This window comes from Dendropsophus ebraccatus, chromosome 8 (assembly GCF_027789765.1).
Source record: "Dendropsophus ebraccatus isolate aDenEbr1 chromosome 8, aDenEbr1.pat, whole genome shotgun sequence".
NCBI classification, from domain to species: domain Eukaryota; kingdom Metazoa; phylum Chordata; class Amphibia; order Anura; family Hylidae; genus Dendropsophus; species Dendropsophus ebraccatus.
Genome location: NC_091461.1, coordinates 113813365 through 113830531, shown reverse-complemented (window position 1 = coordinate 113830531; position 17167 = coordinate 113813365). Strand labels below are relative to the sequence as shown.

The following is a 17167-nucleotide window of genomic DNA, read 5'->3' as shown; positions in this document are numbered from 1 at the left end:
ACTATAAGGTGTCCCAGCTGAAATCCAGCATGCTCAATCCTTCCCTATGTGTATGGTAGGCCCCCCCATCCACATTACAGCCTATCAATCCCACCTCCATACTCCCCACCTCAGCTTTTGTATAGGGGAGATTGTTCCAAACTGCTGACAGATTCCTTTTAAAGTGGATCTGTCATAAAAAAAGGTTGTCCTGTGTTATTCACAAGTCTGAGTGTTCAGTGTTCAGACCCTATCCGATCAGTAAGACAAGAGACGGACGGAGCTGCAATACCAGGCACAGCCACTTCTAAATGTATGGCGCTGTGATTGTAAACCATGAACAAGATACAGGCCTGTCTGATAAGCTGATCAGTGCCAGGAGCCTGACCATCTGCCTCAAAGTCTGAATACTCCTGTCATGGCCTGGATAGTAAATCCTCCATTTACTCAATTTCCATCAAAATAGTAGTAGTAGTAGTAGTAGTAGTAACCTTTTTTTTTTTTTTTTTTTTTTTTTTTTCAAAGTGTTGCTCTGACAAAAAGTTCCTTCTTTCAAATTACCTGGTGTCATAAAGTTATACATATTTGTAAATTACTTCTATTATAAAATCTCCAGTCTTCCACTACTTATCAGCTGCTGTATGTCCTGCAGGAAGTGGTGTATACTTTCCAGTCTGACACAGTGCTCTCTGCTGCCACCTCTGTCCATGTCAGGAACTGCCCAGAGCTGGAGAGATTTTCTATGGGGATTTGCTGCTGCTCTGGACAGTTCATGACATGGACAGAGGTGGCAGCACTGTGTCAGACTGGAAAGAACACACCACTTCCAGGACATACAGCAGCTTATAAGTACTGGAAGACTGGAGATTTTAGATTCAAAGTAATTTACAAATCTGTATAACTTTCTGACACCAGTTCATTTAAAGTAATTTGAGTTCCCCATTAAATCCTACTAGACTTCTATCAGTTAGTCTGCCCCCTAGTGTACGAAAGAAGGTGTGCAGCTTTTGGTCATACCTGCCTCATCTCACGGGTGAGCCAGGAGTGACGTGACGCCGTAAGTACAGGTTAATAAGTCCCGTGGGTGACGGTGGAGGATAGGAGGGGGTGGTATTAGTTTCCTTTCCTGCAGGGATAGGAAGCTTTAGTGTTTTTGAGCTGTCTCTTTCTGCTGAGCGCTGGTTGTAGTTCTTGTAGTTAGGATCACACTCGTACTAGATAAACCAGAAGAAGACGGGCGAGTACAGCCTGGAGGAACCTGCAACCCTGGTGGTTTTGTGCGCACAGACAAACAGGAAGTCAGACTTGCACGCTGCTCTGCAACCAGGCTGGGTTTTTTTTCTTCCTTTTTAAGTTTTTCAGCGGCTTGCAGCCATATACTAGTAGCTGCGAGTTTAGGAGGTTAGTCCCTTCCATGCATGGCATCTTCCAGCGAAAGCCTCCAGTCCGCCGGGACCTCCTCAGCCCTGCAGAAACTAGAAGGCTTTGCAAACAGGTTGTTCCATCGCAATGGGAAGAGCGGCGGTGGCCCGGAGCAGAAGGCAGCAGCCCTAGAGAGCGAGGGTCAGCCGGTGTCTGAGAACACCTTACTATGGGACCGCACAAGTAAGTGTTGAGCAACACCCAACAACCTCCTCGCCAGACCTGTTTAACCTCGTAGGTAAAAAAAAAAAAAAAAAAAATTAGAAAACACGTTCTTACTATGGCAAAAAGTGACAGGTCCGTGTTTGTGCTGTCACTAGATGAGTGTAAATGCAGGGTTCACTATTGTGGTAGTGATTCCCTGGTGTATTTGCTGCAGCATATGTCACATGGTGGCAGGGTTTTTTTTGCATTGTACCACTGAATAAGCCGTGGGAACGAAAGCAGGAGGGCTGAGAACTCTATAAAGTCTATGGAGTCCTTTCAGATCCATCTGTGTGATCAGGGATGTCATGATCACATGGTCTCTCTGACATCATTAATAGCCTGCACACTGTCATGGACCTGGATGGACTCCATATCTGATAGATAGGAGGAGTGTGGCCGAGCTGCGTGTTGGTCATCACTGTATTACATAGTCGGGTTTTTAGTGACAAAATCCAGCACCATGGATGTATAGGGGACTGGCAAAAATCCCGTTTGCCCATTGCTGAGATGAGATTGCTGGATCGGAGGCCGTGAGGTGGATTTTGACGTCCTGTTTGTGGATTTCTTTTTTATGTAGATTTCACTGCACAGGGGCCTCATGTGAGGCCTCTGTGTACGTCCTGTATGCCTATGATAATATAGAGACGCTAGTATGGCGGTATACAAAACAATGTATATTTGTGCAGTAGTATAATACATAAGCTGGTCTATACCAAGGCATTAGAATGTGTATTGTGTGGTGTACTGTTGTTTTCATGTAACATGGAAGCATATGGGGGAAGTATGACTATATATACTGAGTGGGGCACTTCGGGGACATTCAGTTCCATCCGAACTTGAACGCTCCGCATTTGATCACCGATGATCTGAAGAAGTTGGATGCAGCACTAGGCAGTTTGGGAAAACATGGATATAGCCTATGGCTGTATCCATGTTTTCCTGGCAGCCTTAGGGCAGCATCCAACGTCTTCAGCTGCCAGTAATCAAATGCTGAGAGTTGGGGTCCTATTACACAGGCCGATGGGGGCCCGATAATAACTGTAAATGAGCGCCGATCTCCTAGATCGGCACTCTTTTACTGGGCCTATTACACAGCCCGATTATCGTTTAACAAGGGCTGCAGGGACATCGTTACCGATGTCCTTGCAGCCCTTGTTTAAACTTTATACATTACCTGTCCAGGCTGCAGGGCTCCTCTAGCGGTCGTCTTCTCCTCGGGTCCCGCGCGCTCCAGCTTCAGAGCGGCCTGTCTCAGCTGACAGGCCGCTCAGCCAATCAGAGGCACTTGGTATATACATTCAGGTTAAAAAATGTTTTTCCAAACTTGCTGTTTTTCCCCGCTGCTTCATTACTCTCATAGGTGTTATGGGTTAGGGTATTATTACACGGAACGATAATTGGACGAATCGGTCCTATCCGGACGATTATCGTTCCATGTAATAAACACAACGATCAGCAGATGATCGTTGTCATCAGCTGATCGTTGATATAGGTTTGAACCTATAATTGTCGGCCACCGACCGCGTATCGCTACGTGTAATAGCGGTGTGTGGCTGACGATGTGCAAAGTAAATACATTACCTATACATGGTCCAGGGCTCCTCCTGCGCTCTGCTTCTCCCCGCATCCCACACGCTGCAGCTTCAGAGTGGCCTGTGTTAGCTGACAGGCCGCTCAGCCAATCACTGGCCGGGACCGTTGCAGCCAGTGATTGGCTGAGCGGCCTGTCAGTTAAGACAGGCCGCTCTGAAGCTGCAGAGCGTGGGACCCGGGGAGAAGCAGAGCGCAAGAGGAGCCCTGGACCATGGATAGGTAATGTATGCCAGTTTAGCAAGGGCTGCGAGGACATCGGTAACTATGTCCATGCAGCCCTTGTTAAACTATTATCAGGCCGTGTAATAGGCCCAGTAAACAAGTTGTTTAGTTATTATCGTGCCCCCATCGGCCGCTGTAATAACACCCTTAGAGAGAGACAGATATGAGACAGATAATTACATAAACTTTTCTTGCAATCCGCTTCCATATTATTGTCTCATCATAGCTAGAAGATGCATTTATTAAAGCGATTGTCCAGCACTTATTTATCTTTCTTCAGAAGCTAAAAAAATTACTAAAATATTATACTCGCCCAGTCTGGTGCTTTGACTCCCCTGCTCACCACTTCCTGCTTTCTACTTGACACAAGATAAAGCCTTCCCAGCCAATCAATGGCCACAGTAGTCACACGCCTCAGCCAGTGATAGGCCGAGCAGGGACTTCCATGTGTCAAAAGGAGAGCAGAATGTGTGGAGCAGCTGGAACAAGATAGTGGATCAGGGAAGTGAGTATAATTTTGATTATTTATTTATTTTTTTATCCATCCTGGCCAGTTAACCCCTTCACGTCAGCCATCTGTATATATACGTTCCTATTGCACATGCCCCGTGCAGTAGGAATGTACATATACGTTCCTGACTTGAGGGGGCTTTGTGATGAGAACGGGATCGCTGCAGGGACAGCGATCCCGCTCTCATCTGTGTACAGCACCGGAGATAATGAGGATCAGCTGCGATTCCGCAGCTGCCCCCCATTAACCCCTTAGTGACCGCCGAAACGGCGGTCACTAATGGGCCGGTGCCGCCGCTGTATTTCATCTCCCCCCACCGTGAATCCACGGTGGGGGGAGATGAAATAAGTAAAAATCAGACCCCAAGAGGGTAAGACTGAAGTACTTACATTTCTGTCCCCCCATGAAAAAGGGAGGATTTGGGCGTCCAGACTTTAGATTATATTATTTATCCTACCAGTTGGGCTTTTTGTTGTCATATAAGGATGTCCACTGGTGGAATGGAGGTAATAAGGAAGACATACTTACCCTGTTGGAATCTGGTGGGATCCGGATGGATGCCTCGAACAAAGACTGGTTCGGTAAACAATGTAGTAAAGTGTGGAAGGAAATAAAAAGGATATGTAAGGTTAGGGGGAGTTTAGAATTCACTGAACTATGGGGGAATACGTATTTGACAGAATTCACTAAGATTACCTCGCAAGGGTATTGGAAAAAATTACACTATGTTAAAGTAAAGGATTTTTTTGTAGATGGGGTATTAAAAGATATAGGTTCACTGTCTTTAGGGGGAGGGAATGAATGGGGACATAGATTTAGATATTTGCAACTAAAAAATGCACATGATAAAACACCCGATAAAAATTTATTTTTTGTTCACTATAATGATGGAATTCATGACATAATGGGAATAAGCGGGGTTAAACGTATAGTTTCCAAGATATATAAGGTTTTATTAACACAAAAATATTGTTTAATTAAAGAGGGTTATAAGAAGTATTGGGAGAGGGATCTAGGACCACTGACCACTGAAGATTGGGAAAGTATTGTTAGTAGTGTAGCTAAGGTATCCATGAATTTAGAACATAATCTTACACAATTCAAAATTATTCATAGGATCCATTACACCCCTGTTTTTATGGAAAGGATTGGTATTAGGGGCAATTCCTGCTGCAGTAAGTGTGAGATGGAGGGTGCAGGGTTGCTGCATTTATTATGGACATGTCCAGTCATAGTGGAATTCTGGTCTGAGGTTAATGAAGAGTTAAATAATAGAGGTATCTACGAAGGAAACATCCCAATATTGCTGGGACTCTTCGGGGAGGCTGGGGGTCGGGGGGAGTACAGTGGCCTGGTTGGCTCTCTGCTGTTCCTGGCCAGGCTGACTATCCTTAGGAATTGGATTAATGATAAAAAACCCACCAGAGATGAATGGTTAAATTTGGTTACTAGGGCTAAGATGTTTGAAGTATGGAAGAAAAAGGCAAAACTTGTGAAGAAGTGGGAGGCATGGTAGAGCGGAGAATTTTCTAAATTTTCTTAATTTTCCTTTTTTTTTTTTTTTTTTTTTTTTTTTTTTTTTCTCTTCCTGCTTTTCTGGCCGGGGTGTGGGTGGGGGAGGGAGGGTTTGTGTGGTCTCTTGGGGACAGAATTGTTAAGTATTCAATAATGTATATTGTTTATGAGCCAAAGGGTCATGTTGACCGATGGAATGTATGGCAATTTCTGTATGTTGGATATTTTTATATTTTATAAATGAAAAAGAAATAAAGAATTAAAAAAAAAAATCAGACCCCAGATCAGCCTTTAGTGCCCCAGTCACTAACCTCCCGCGGCGGCCATCGGATCCAAGATGGCCGCCGCGATCACTGTGAACAGACTAATGTCTGTTCACAGTGATCAAAAAAGAAAAATGAATGAAAGCCCCATGCCTCTGACCACCGCCCGTCGCCTCTGACCACCGCCCGTCGCCTCTGACCACCGCCCGTCGCCTCTGACCACCGCCCGTCGCCTCTGACCACCCCAGGTCGCCCGCAACCACCCCAGGTCGCCCGCAACCACCCCAGACTGCCCGTAACCACCCCACATTACCTGTAATCTAATTTTTTTATTTTATTTTAGTAACTGCGCTATTCTGATAACTTTTACTAGCTGCGGTTTTGCTCCAGCAAATTGGCGCTCCTTCCCTTCTGAGCCCCGCTGTGTGCCCATGCAGTGGTTTATGCTCACATATGGGGTACCGTTGTACTCAGGAGAACCTGCGTTACAGATTTTGGGGTAGATTTTTTTCTCCTGTTCCTTGTGAAATTTAGAAATTTCAAACTAAACCAACATATTATTGGAAAAATTCAAGTTTTTCATTTTTACTGGCCAATTTTGAATACTTTCCTCTAATACCTGTGGGGCCAAAATGCTCATCCTACCCCAAGATGAATTCTTTGAGGGGTGTACTTTCTGAAATGGGGTGACTTGTGGGGGGATTCTATTCTGTAGACATTACAGGGGCGCTGCAAATGCACCTGGCGCTCAGAAACTTCTTCAGAAAAATCTGCAGAGAAAATGCTAATTGGCGCTCCTTCCCTTCTGAGCCCCGCTGTGTGCCCATAAAGTGGTTTACGCCCACATATGGGGTACCGTAGTACTCAAGAGAACATGTGTTACAAATTTTGGGGTGCTTTTTCTCTCATGTTCCTTTTGAAAATGAGAAACTTTAATCTAAATGTATATATTATTGGAAAATTTAAATTTTTCATTTTTTTACGGCCTAATGGTGAATACTTTCCTCCAGCCCCTGTAGGGTTAAAATGCTCATTATACCCCTAGATTAATTCTTTAAGGTGTCTAGTTTACAAAATGGGGTCACTTATGGGGGTTTCCAGTATACAAACCTCCTAAATCAACTTAAAATAAGAACTGGTCCCTAAAAAAAAATCAGTTTTGGAAACTTTCACGAAAATGTGGTAATTTGCTGATACATTTCTAACCCCCGTAACACCCTAAAAAAGTAAAATATGTTTATGAAATGAAGCCAGAATAAAGAGGACATATTGGTAATGTGACTTAGTAACTAATTTATGTGATACGACTTTCTTTTTTTTAGAAGCAGAGAATTTAAAAGTTCATAAAATGCTAATTTTTTCAATTTTTCATGATATTTTGATGTTTTTCACAAAAAACACACAAAGTAGTGACCAAATTTTGCCACTAGTATAAAGTGCCATATGTGACGAAAAAACAGTCTCAGAATCGCTAGCATACGTTAAAGCATCACTGAGCTATAAGCGCATAAAGTGAGACAGATTTTGAAAAATGAGCCTGGTCTTTTAGGTGCAAATAGGCTTGGTCTTGAAGGGGTTAAAAAATAAGTTGCCAGATGACCCTTTCCTGAAGTGCCCGAGTCTGTGTTTACTGCGGTCCTAAAGGCTTTGTCTAGACCTGGTGAAAAATCGGTATGAAGTTCTAATAAAGGGTTAAAGGGGTACCCAGGAGAACTTTTTTTTTTTTTTTTTTTTTTTTCAATCAAATGGTGTCAGAAAGTTATGCAGATTTGTAAATTACTTTTAGCAGTAGTAAAGTACTAAGCAGCTGCTGTATGCCTGCAGGAAGCTGTGTCAGACTGGAAAGAATACACCACTTCCTGCAGGACACGCTGCAGCTGAGAAGACCTGGATTTTTTTAAATTTACACATCTATATAACTTTCTGTCATCAGTTGACTTAATCTTTTTTCTCCTCCAGAGTACCGCTTTACTTTCGGTCTTCTACAATCTGTGCTTCTCCAGCCAAGCGCTGTGAGGGCATGCTGGGAATTGTAGTTTTGCAACAGCTAGAGAAGTGCAGGTTGGACAACTGTGAGTTAGAGAAATCTGATGCCCCTTGTGATCAGACCTGGTAGCATCCTTATAGTGTGTTGGCCCCCTAGTAAAACTCCTCACAGACCAGCCCTGCATCCCTTCGGTGACTATGGGAATAGATGAGGAGTTTCTCTTCCACCGAGGCTGCAGTTCTCCTCCTCAGTCCCGCGTGCGTCAGCCGTCCTGAGCGTGTAATGATGGCCGCCTTGTCCCACATAGTTTCTCCCATGCACTGTGTAGGCATCGGGAAGAAAACACTTTACAAAACAGGTCTTTGTCCCGGGCATTACCGCGCTGCGTTCTGCGTCAGCTGCCGCTGGAGTCGTCGCTCCTGACAGCCTTCATAGACTTATCATTAATTGCTGCAATTAAAGGGGGGAAAAAAGTGACAATGGTTTACAAAGCGGCTCCGGATCCAGACGCCGTTCTCCGAGAGAGGGGAATACGAGAGGGAAGAAAGAGGAGGGAGGAGGCTTCAGGCTTTCTGTTTTGTTCTCCTGATGACTTCCTGTCAGTCCTATTCACGTAGCGTTATTTTATTATGTAACTGGTTGAGAGATTCTATAGTATTACATCATCCTGATGGACGTTATTACGGGGTGTTGGGCACCACCCAGAGTCACTATTGAAGTGGATTGTGGGATGAAATGGTTAAAACATGTCACCTGGAATTTATTTTTATTTTTTTAACTAGTTAGTGAATGTTCTATTAGGTACATCACCTTTTTTACATTAACAGGTCGGCGCAGGGATGCCGATGGCACAGTCTTTTTTTGGAGCACCACCTGGTTCCCGCACACAGCACTGGTCTCTTCTCGAGCATCGGTACGGAGCCGCCGACCCCCCCAGTGTGACCATGTGCCCTCCCCCTCAATGGAGTTGCCTCATAGGGGGGGGGGGGGGTTGTGACACTGGGGGCCGGCAGGGCCTGCCCTCAGTGCTCCGTGCTGGGCCAGTGCATGGGAACCAGGTGGGGGTCCAAACAAAGGACTGTGCCGACGTGATGTAGAAACAGGACAACAAAGAGTTAATCTACAAATCCCTCACGGGATATCTCCTGTGACCGTCACCAGTGACCTGTCTGAGCTCGGATTACAGCTGTCACCCAGCTCTGTGCCTGTAATCCTCTGTTATCTGCTTTCTGCTGCCGGCTAACTCCCTCCTTCCTCCTCCCCCCTCCCCTCTCCCTAGAACAGACAGGGGACGTCTCCTGCAACAAGTCACAATTTTCAGATTTTTCAGAGTGGATGAAAAAGAGGAAGGAGGGGGGGACCTGGGAAAAGGCTTTTTACATGCAGATAATGGCAGATTTGGCTAATAAACCCAATTACAAAGTTTCTTAAAATCGCCTGGACTATTGATTTCTGCAAAAAAAAAAAATAATACGACAGTGACTCTTTAAAGGGATATTCTGGAGGGGGGAGGGGGATTAATTTGCAAATCTATATAATTTTCTGACAGCAGTTGATTTTAAAGCACTTCTATTAGAAAATTTCCAGTCTTCCAGTACTTATCAGCTGCTGTATGTCCTGCAGGAAGTGGTATATTTTTTCCAGTTTGACACTGTGATCTCCGCTGCCACAGTTCATGACATGAGCAGAGGTGGCAGCAGAGAGCACTGTGTCACACTGGAGAGAATACATCACTTCCTGCAGGACATACAGCAGCTAGAAGACTGGAGATTTTTTAATAGAAGTAAATGGACTTCTGCCGGACTTTCCCTTTAGGGTGCGTTCACAAGTACAGGATCTGCAGCAGATTTGAATCTGCAGATTTCATGGCCAAGATTGGATTTGCTTATGGTCCGTTTACACAGATTATCTGCCAAAGATTTGAAGCCAAAGCCAGGAGTGGGTTTAAAAACAGGAAAAATCTCCAGCTTTCCTTTATGACCTGATCTCTGTTTATAGTCTGTTTCTGGCTTTGGCTTCAAATCTTTGGCAGATAATCTGTCAGATAATCTTTCTGTGTAAATGGACCCTTACAATCTGCGCCATCAAATCTGCTGCTGATCCTGTAAGTCTGAACACCCCCTTAGGGTGCGTTCACACCTACAGGATCTGCAGCAGATTTGATGCGGTGTTCAGTTATTTAAATGAAATCTGCTGCAGAAAATCAGCTGCAGATCCTGTAGGTGTGAACGCACCATTAAAGTGGTTTTCTCATCTGGGCATGTTATCCCCTCTCCAAAGAATTGGGGATGATAAGCTGATCACAGGGTTCCGACCACTCTGATCCCACTGCAATTTTTTTTTCCAGTTTTTGTCTTTTTTTATCTTCAGTTTTCTGGGTCTTTTTTTTAGGCTTCAATAATGTCTAAAAAACAAACCAACCTGGAAACCTAGCTTGGGGGATCAGGGGGATTTAGACCTGCTGTAGTCATGAAACAAACACCATCTTAAATAGTCTCATTGTCTAAAGGTCTTTGGGTAATGACAGACTATTTAAGATGGTGTTTTGTGACTATGTTTACCTGATGAAGGCTCCACTGTAATTTTAGGAGCCGAAACGTGTTGTACCTGTTTTTTTGTTTTTTTTTTTATTAAAATTTTATTGTTTTTATATTTTTATAACCCACTTAAGTGCTATTAGCTCATTCAGATGTATCGGTTTTAGCGGCATTTTTTATTAAAATTTTACTAAACACAATCGGTCACTCCACCATCTGGTGGGAGCCCTTCCGCGAGCCTGGTCCAGGTTGGCGCCATCTTTCTCTGCATGCTGTACACTTTCGCTTTCAGCCAAGAGTGACCCGCGATGAGCTGCATCCATTCCTGGAAGCGCTATATAGAGGTGTGCCTGTACCTGCCACAACTCCAATAGCTGATTGGTTCTGTGCACTTAATCTTACAACATACTATACCAGAAAGCGCCCCCCATACCTCTTTTTCTTTATTAGTACTTATCAGCTGCTGTATGTCCTGCAGGAAGGGGTGTATTCTTTCCAGTCTGACACAGTGCTCTCTGCTGCCACCTCTGTCCATGTCAGGAACTGTCCAGAGCTGCAGCAAATCCCCATAGAAAACCTCTCCTGCTCTGGACAGTTCCTGAAATGGACAGAGGTGGCAGCAAAGAGCACTGTGTTAGACTGGAGAGAATGCACCACTTTTTGCAGGACATACAGCAGCTGATAAGTACAGGAAGGCTGAAGTGAATGACAAATCTCTGGCACATTCTGACACAAGTTGAATTTAAAGAAAACAAGTTGCAATAGTACCCCTTTAAGCTGCACTGAGTGATTTGTAACCATCTTAAGTTACTAGAATTCTTTCCTTTGTTGTGTAACAGTTTTGTTTTTAGGGTTTTTTCTTGTCTATTTGTAGTGTTTGTGGTCATCCTTCCGTTCTCTATGTAGCCTCATATGTCTCTGTATCCGGCTCCGCAATGTGCGGCTGTTAGATGACCCCCCACGTCCCTGATATTAGGAGCCGGGGGGTGGGGTGGATGCGACAGCCCCTGTAACTATCACGATCTGCCGTTCAAGTCATGACTACTGGATCAGATTGAAAGACCTGCGAGGATAGAACCGGGGAGGATACATATAAAACCCATCATTCTGAGCTTCTGTTGCCATGGAAACAGCCGGGGCTGATTTAATAGGGCTGAATTTAACTCTTTGGGGGCGACATTTAAAGGAGATGATTTCTGCTCCTGCGGAGATGAGTTTCTAGCGGATTGCATCGGTCTGGGTTTTATTTTATGTTTTTTATTCAGGAGGAGATGAGTGTTTGTAGCTTGTTGGCCGGGTAATCCGAGCAGCACGGGGTTAAATATGGGAGTGTATGGGAGTGCACTGAGTCTCTGCAGGGTGGCGTGTACCATGAATAAGCCGAGTGCACCTCAAGAATCCAAGTGTTACGTACCAGCAAGCCCTGCAAACTGAGCCTCAGCTTTATTTTGGCTTATTTATTTTTTTCCTTTTTGGATTGACGCTCCCCGCCGTGTCGTCTTGTTTGGTCTGCTGAGCAATATGATGCCGTGGGCAAGCTGGTCAGCATGAACGGTGAGTACCATGGCCCCCGGCTCATCACTATTATATGCTGCTTATATGTGGGGATGGCATGATGGTACAGGAGCTGAGGCCGCCCTGGACAAGGATTGTACACACCTAGATAGGGAATTTATGAAAAGTGGTTTTCACGTTCTAACTTTTTTTTTTTTTTTTAGTTTTAAAGGCATCCGCTTCCCACAATAAGGAAAATAATCTAGAGAGTATTTCCTCTCTAATAATATCTGATTTGGGGAAAGATGGATGACTAGAGCGCTGGTCTCCTGGACTTCTTAGTAGTAAATCTGCTGCCACATTGATGAATATTGTGGATAGGTTTGCCATTAAGTAGTGTGGGAAAGCTGGGTGGCAGCAAACAGGAGGACCTGTAGGGCATCAGATAGGAATGGCTGCGCTACAGGATCTCCGTTCACTGCCTTTAAGTGTTTATATATATATATATATATATATATATATATATATATATATATATATATATATATATTTCTTTTTTTTTTTTATTTAGGTTTATCATAATTTTATATATATATATATATATATATATATATATATATATATATATATATACATATATACACACACAGACACATAAATACACACACAGACACATAAATACACATCCGAGAAAATTCGTAAATAAAGGGGGGAAAACAAACCAAAAAATGCAAAAAAAAAAAAAAAAAAAAATGTATATATCAAATATTTTTTTTTTTTTTGTTTGTTTGTTTTTCTTCCTTTATTTCCAATTTTTTTTCTCGGGTGTGCTCTCTAACTATCTGCGAACCTAAGAGTAGATAGCTGTACATAAATATCCAAAAAGCATCTATAAAAGTGACAGTCAGGACCTCGAAGCCATGTGCCGTCACTGCACCCATGTTTTTAAAGTGAATTTTTAGGAAATATAGCCGACTCCTGGGTTATATATTGTGTTCACACGATACATAGTGAATTCCTATTGCAATAAAAGATTAACTGGGGGGGGGGGGTGTAATTGAAGAAACCCATTCAGTTTATGGAGACTTGTTTTCTAGCAATGCTTTGTGGGAAACATATATGCAAATTAGCTCTCCTTCAGAAGGAAGGTAACCCTCTCCTATTGGACAGACAAGAGTTTCCCATCTATAGACAGATTGGAAGCACGACTACGACTCCCATCCTGCCCTGCTGTACCCGGATCTATGTGGGCGCTAAACTTCCCTATTTTGTACCGTTTTCGTCTTTCAGTCATTATGATTCATACCGCCATCTCTCCCTCCGCTTCAGCTCATGTTATGTAAAAGAAAGCATCCCAGCAGATTAGAGCGGCAGAGATGGCTTATGGTGTGATTAAAGCGGCCATGACATGGGCTTTTAGTGTAATGAGTTGTTTTAGGCATGTCCATCTCTGATTATAGAAATCCCACAAACATATTGACCGGCCTATTAAATTAAGCTCCCGATAGCGGGACGGGCGGTCGGACGCGGTTAGCTAAGCGTGTCCTTAATTAATATATATTTGTCTGTCTAAGGGATGGATTTCACTATTTTCTCTCTACGCTAGTGGTTGCCAATCTGTAGCATCTTAGCTTTTGCAAAACTACAACACCAAAGGCGACCAGGGCATGATGGGAGTTGTAGTTTTGCGACAGCTGGAAAGTGACCCGTATGAAGAAATTGCTGAATGCTCTGTTCTCTTTGCAAAAGTTTGTGAAGCGCGTCCGTTTTCGGTTGCTTGGGTTGTGGCTTTCTGCACATCTGTAGCTTTTGTATTAATCATTGAGTTACCTGCACAAACTCATAGGAAAATACACAGTGGCGTCAGATTATTATGACCGCAAGTAGCTAGACGAGCCAGGAGTGACTCTATAAGGTCTTGGTAGGTGTCACAGGTATCCATAGAGCCAACACCACCATCGAGGGCGTCCATAGAGCCAACACCACCATCGAGGGTGTCCATAGAGCCAACACCACTATTGAGGGGGTCCATAGAGCCAACACCACCATCGAGGGCGTCCATATAGCCAACACCACCATCGAGAGGGTCTATAGAGCCAACACCACTATTTAGGGGGTCCATAGAGGCAGCTCCACCATCAACAGGGTCCGTAAAGCCAGCATCACCATTGAGGGGGTCCATAGAGCCAGCACCACCATTGAGGGCCTCCACAGAGCCAATACCACCATCGAGGAGGGGGTCCATAGAGCCAGCATCACCATTGAGGGGGTCCATAGAGCCAGCATCACCATTGAGGGGGTCCATAGAGCCAGCACCACCATTGAGGGCCTCCACAGAGCCAATACCACCATCGAGGAGGGGGTCCATAGAGCCAGCATCACCATTGAGGGGGTCCATAGAGCCAGCATCACCATTGATGGGGTCCATAGAGCCAGCATAACCATTGAGGGGGTCCATAGAGCCAGCATCACCATTGAGGGGGTCCATAGAGCCAGCATCACCATCGAGGGGGTCCATAGAGCCTACTCCACCATCCAGGGGGTCCATAGAGCCTACTCCACCATTGAGGTGGTCCCACAGATGGTCAAATTGGGTTCAAGTTGGGATAGTATTTTGGAGGTCGTGGTTAGGCTCTTTCAACCAATATTGAACATTTCTAGCCGTGTGACATGACACATTGTCTTGCTGGAAGATCCTATCCACCTCAGGGGAGACAATCGGCATGTATGGCTGTATGTGATCTGCAGGGGTAGATTCATACCCGGATCAGCTGAGAGCACCCCCCTTGATGAATGGCCCAGAGGACACCCCCAGACCATAACGCTGCCCCTACCCACTTGTGTTCTATCAGCAATGTAGCACCATGAAAATTTAAAGAAGTTTTCCAGCCACAATACACTGATCCCTGAGCTCTCCAAAGGATCACCAATTGGCAGAGGCTGACACCCAACACCCACTCCAATCGGCTGTTACACTATACCTATAGTGAGGTCTAGGTATAGTGTGATAATACCTGAGGAGTATAGTTATATTACCTCTGAATACTAAGGAAATCCTCAAACATGACCGGTTGGAGGCCATGAGGACTGGAATTGAGAAGCACTGCATTAGATGGTCTGCCGAGTCTGGTGAAATTGTTGGATTCAGCCATCTTTAAAGGGCTTTTCCAGACATGGAGGGTAGGCTTTTTATGAGGTGTATAGCTGGCTTTAGTCCTGCCATTCTTCTTCGTGGGTTGGGGTGTCACTGTGTGATTCTAGGTGTAATCCAGAACGTTAAAAGCATCTTTTTTATTTAAAAAAATTACATTTCACTGAATCAATCTGTCTTGGGTTTGATGGAGAATATGTGGCCTTTCTTCATGGTTAGACGAGTAATCCAGACAGTAAGAGTTTTTTTCAGTATTGCCAGGGTGGGTGGTAATGACAGTGAGGTTCTCTTACCTCCCCGGGCTCCAGCGCTGGGGCCCGCATCACGCTGCTTCAGTCTCTGGCCATTCATGACTTAGAGGGAACATGAGACAGGACATTTGAGGCTGTGTCCCACCCCTGCTGCTAAACGACTGAGCGGGCCTGCCAACGTCCTTGTCATCATCCAACCCCTCTCCGACGGTACTGAAAAAATGCCTTCCATCCCTTTAAGGCCTAGGAATGTCTGTGCACGCTAGAGAATCCAAATAAGCCATTGGCAGGCCTACCATTCATAGTCCTGGAGCAAATGGACCAAAAAAATGTGTACTGCGATGTCTTCGGTCACCTGATCCATGGTGGTCCTTGGGAGTCAGGCCCTGCTGGTCTAATACTGATGGCCGGTCCCTTTTTAAGGTCATTTTAATACATTTTTGAAGCTTCTGTATAGGTGCAAGGTGGGGTTAGTCACCCTCACTTAGAATGACCTTATTGATACAGAAACTATGAGCCCAATAGTTCACAATGTGCAGGTATAACCACAGGGCGGCCATGTTGCATATAGCAGCGTTCATTCTGAAGCCGTTCGCCTTCTCATTGTTTTGTCCCCATGGTGTCTCATCATCTCTTGTATATTACCATTCTTTATGCCAGGTTGTATAATTTTTATTCCCTTTTTGTTTCCGCAGTGAAAGAGTTTCTAGCCAAAGCCAAAGAAGACTTTTTAAGAAAATGGGAAAGTCCGCCCCAGGTGAGGATATAACCAGTTTTCTCCTGCACAGATATCCAGACATATCCTGTTACCACCAGATCCCTACAATACATTCAGCTCATGTCATAAGGCATTAGCCGCTGTCTGGGATGTGACAAGAAACATTCTCCTGTCCTTTTACAGAAATGGCACCAAGCTGATCGATGGGCATTTAAAGTCAAATCCTGTGGGGGAAAAAATTCAAATCGACAGGTGTCTGAAAGTTATACAGATTTGTAATTTAGGTCTTTTTGTACTTAACAGCTGCTGTATGTCCTGCAGAAAGTGGTGGATTCTCTCCAGTCTCACACAGTGCTCTCTGCTGCCATCTCTGTCCATGTCAGGAACTGTCCAGGGCAGGAGAGGTTTTCTATGGGGATTTTCTACTGCTCTGGACAGTTCCTGACATGGACAGAGGTGGCAGCAGAGAGCACTGCGTCAGACTGGAAAGAATCCACTACTTCCTGCAGAGCATACAGCAGCTGATAAGTACTGCAAGACTGGACATTTATGGTGCGTTCACACCTACAGGATCTGCAGCTGATTTTCTGCAGCAGATTTCATTTAAATAACTGAACACAGCATCAAATCTGCTGCAGATCTGCTGCAGATCCTGTAGGTGTGAACGCACTCTTAAAAAATAAAAAATAAAAAAAATTTCAGTAGGTTTATGTTGTCCTACCTTAGGGTAGCATAAACCAGTGACAGAGAAGCTGAACAGAATGATGTATCAATTACATTGTTCTGTGCTGCTGATTTGGAAATATGCTTCTGAATATCATGGACAATAAGTAGTCCTCTCCATTATGTGCATGAGCTCATTAGTCCTGGATATTCATGAGAATCAGAAAGCTTCACCTACCAACTGCTCATTGGCAGTTATCTATCCATGCTGTTTATAGGCAGTCAGCTGTCAGCAGCTGGAGGGCGGGGAGATGGGTGTGGCAAGAATCTTATTCTCCTGCTTATTAGGAGAACAGCTGAACAGAACGATGTAAGTAATACACCGATCTGTTCAGCATTTCTCTTACTAGTTTATGCTGCCGTCTTTTAAGGCATCATACACCTAGTGACAGATTCCCTTTAAATTAAGGTAATTTACAAATCTATAAGACTTTCTGGTACTAGTTGATCAGGGGAAAAAAAATGCTATAGTTCCCCTTTAATTGCTGGGAGGCAACTGTGTCCCCTGAATGAGTGGGGTGTACTCAGTGGTCCATCCGTTCTCTTTGGGGCTGTCAATCGCTGAACTCAATTACCCAGAGAAGCCATAGACAA

General features: G+C 44.3%; 1 protein-coding gene across 3 annotated transcripts in view; it reads left to right on the top strand.

Moving 5' to 3' along the window:
• The window catches only part of PRKACB (protein kinase cAMP-activated catalytic subunit beta), a 60600-nt gene that overhangs the window by 25504 nt on the left and 17929 nt on the right, over positions 1-17167 (top strand). The window contains exons 1-2 of one of the 3 annotated variants that reach the window (XM_069981480.1): positions 1383-1584; positions 15828-15889. In XM_069981480.1, the coding sequence (XP_069837581.1) occupies positions 1398-1584; positions 15828-15889 (249 nt within the window). In that variant the 5' untranslated portion in view covers positions 1383-1397. Of the gene's footprint in view, positions 1-1382; positions 1585-11706; positions 11791-15827; positions 15890-17167 lie in introns of those variants that run through there. The other 2 variants (XM_069981482.1, XM_069981481.1) reach the window with 2 other exon arrangements.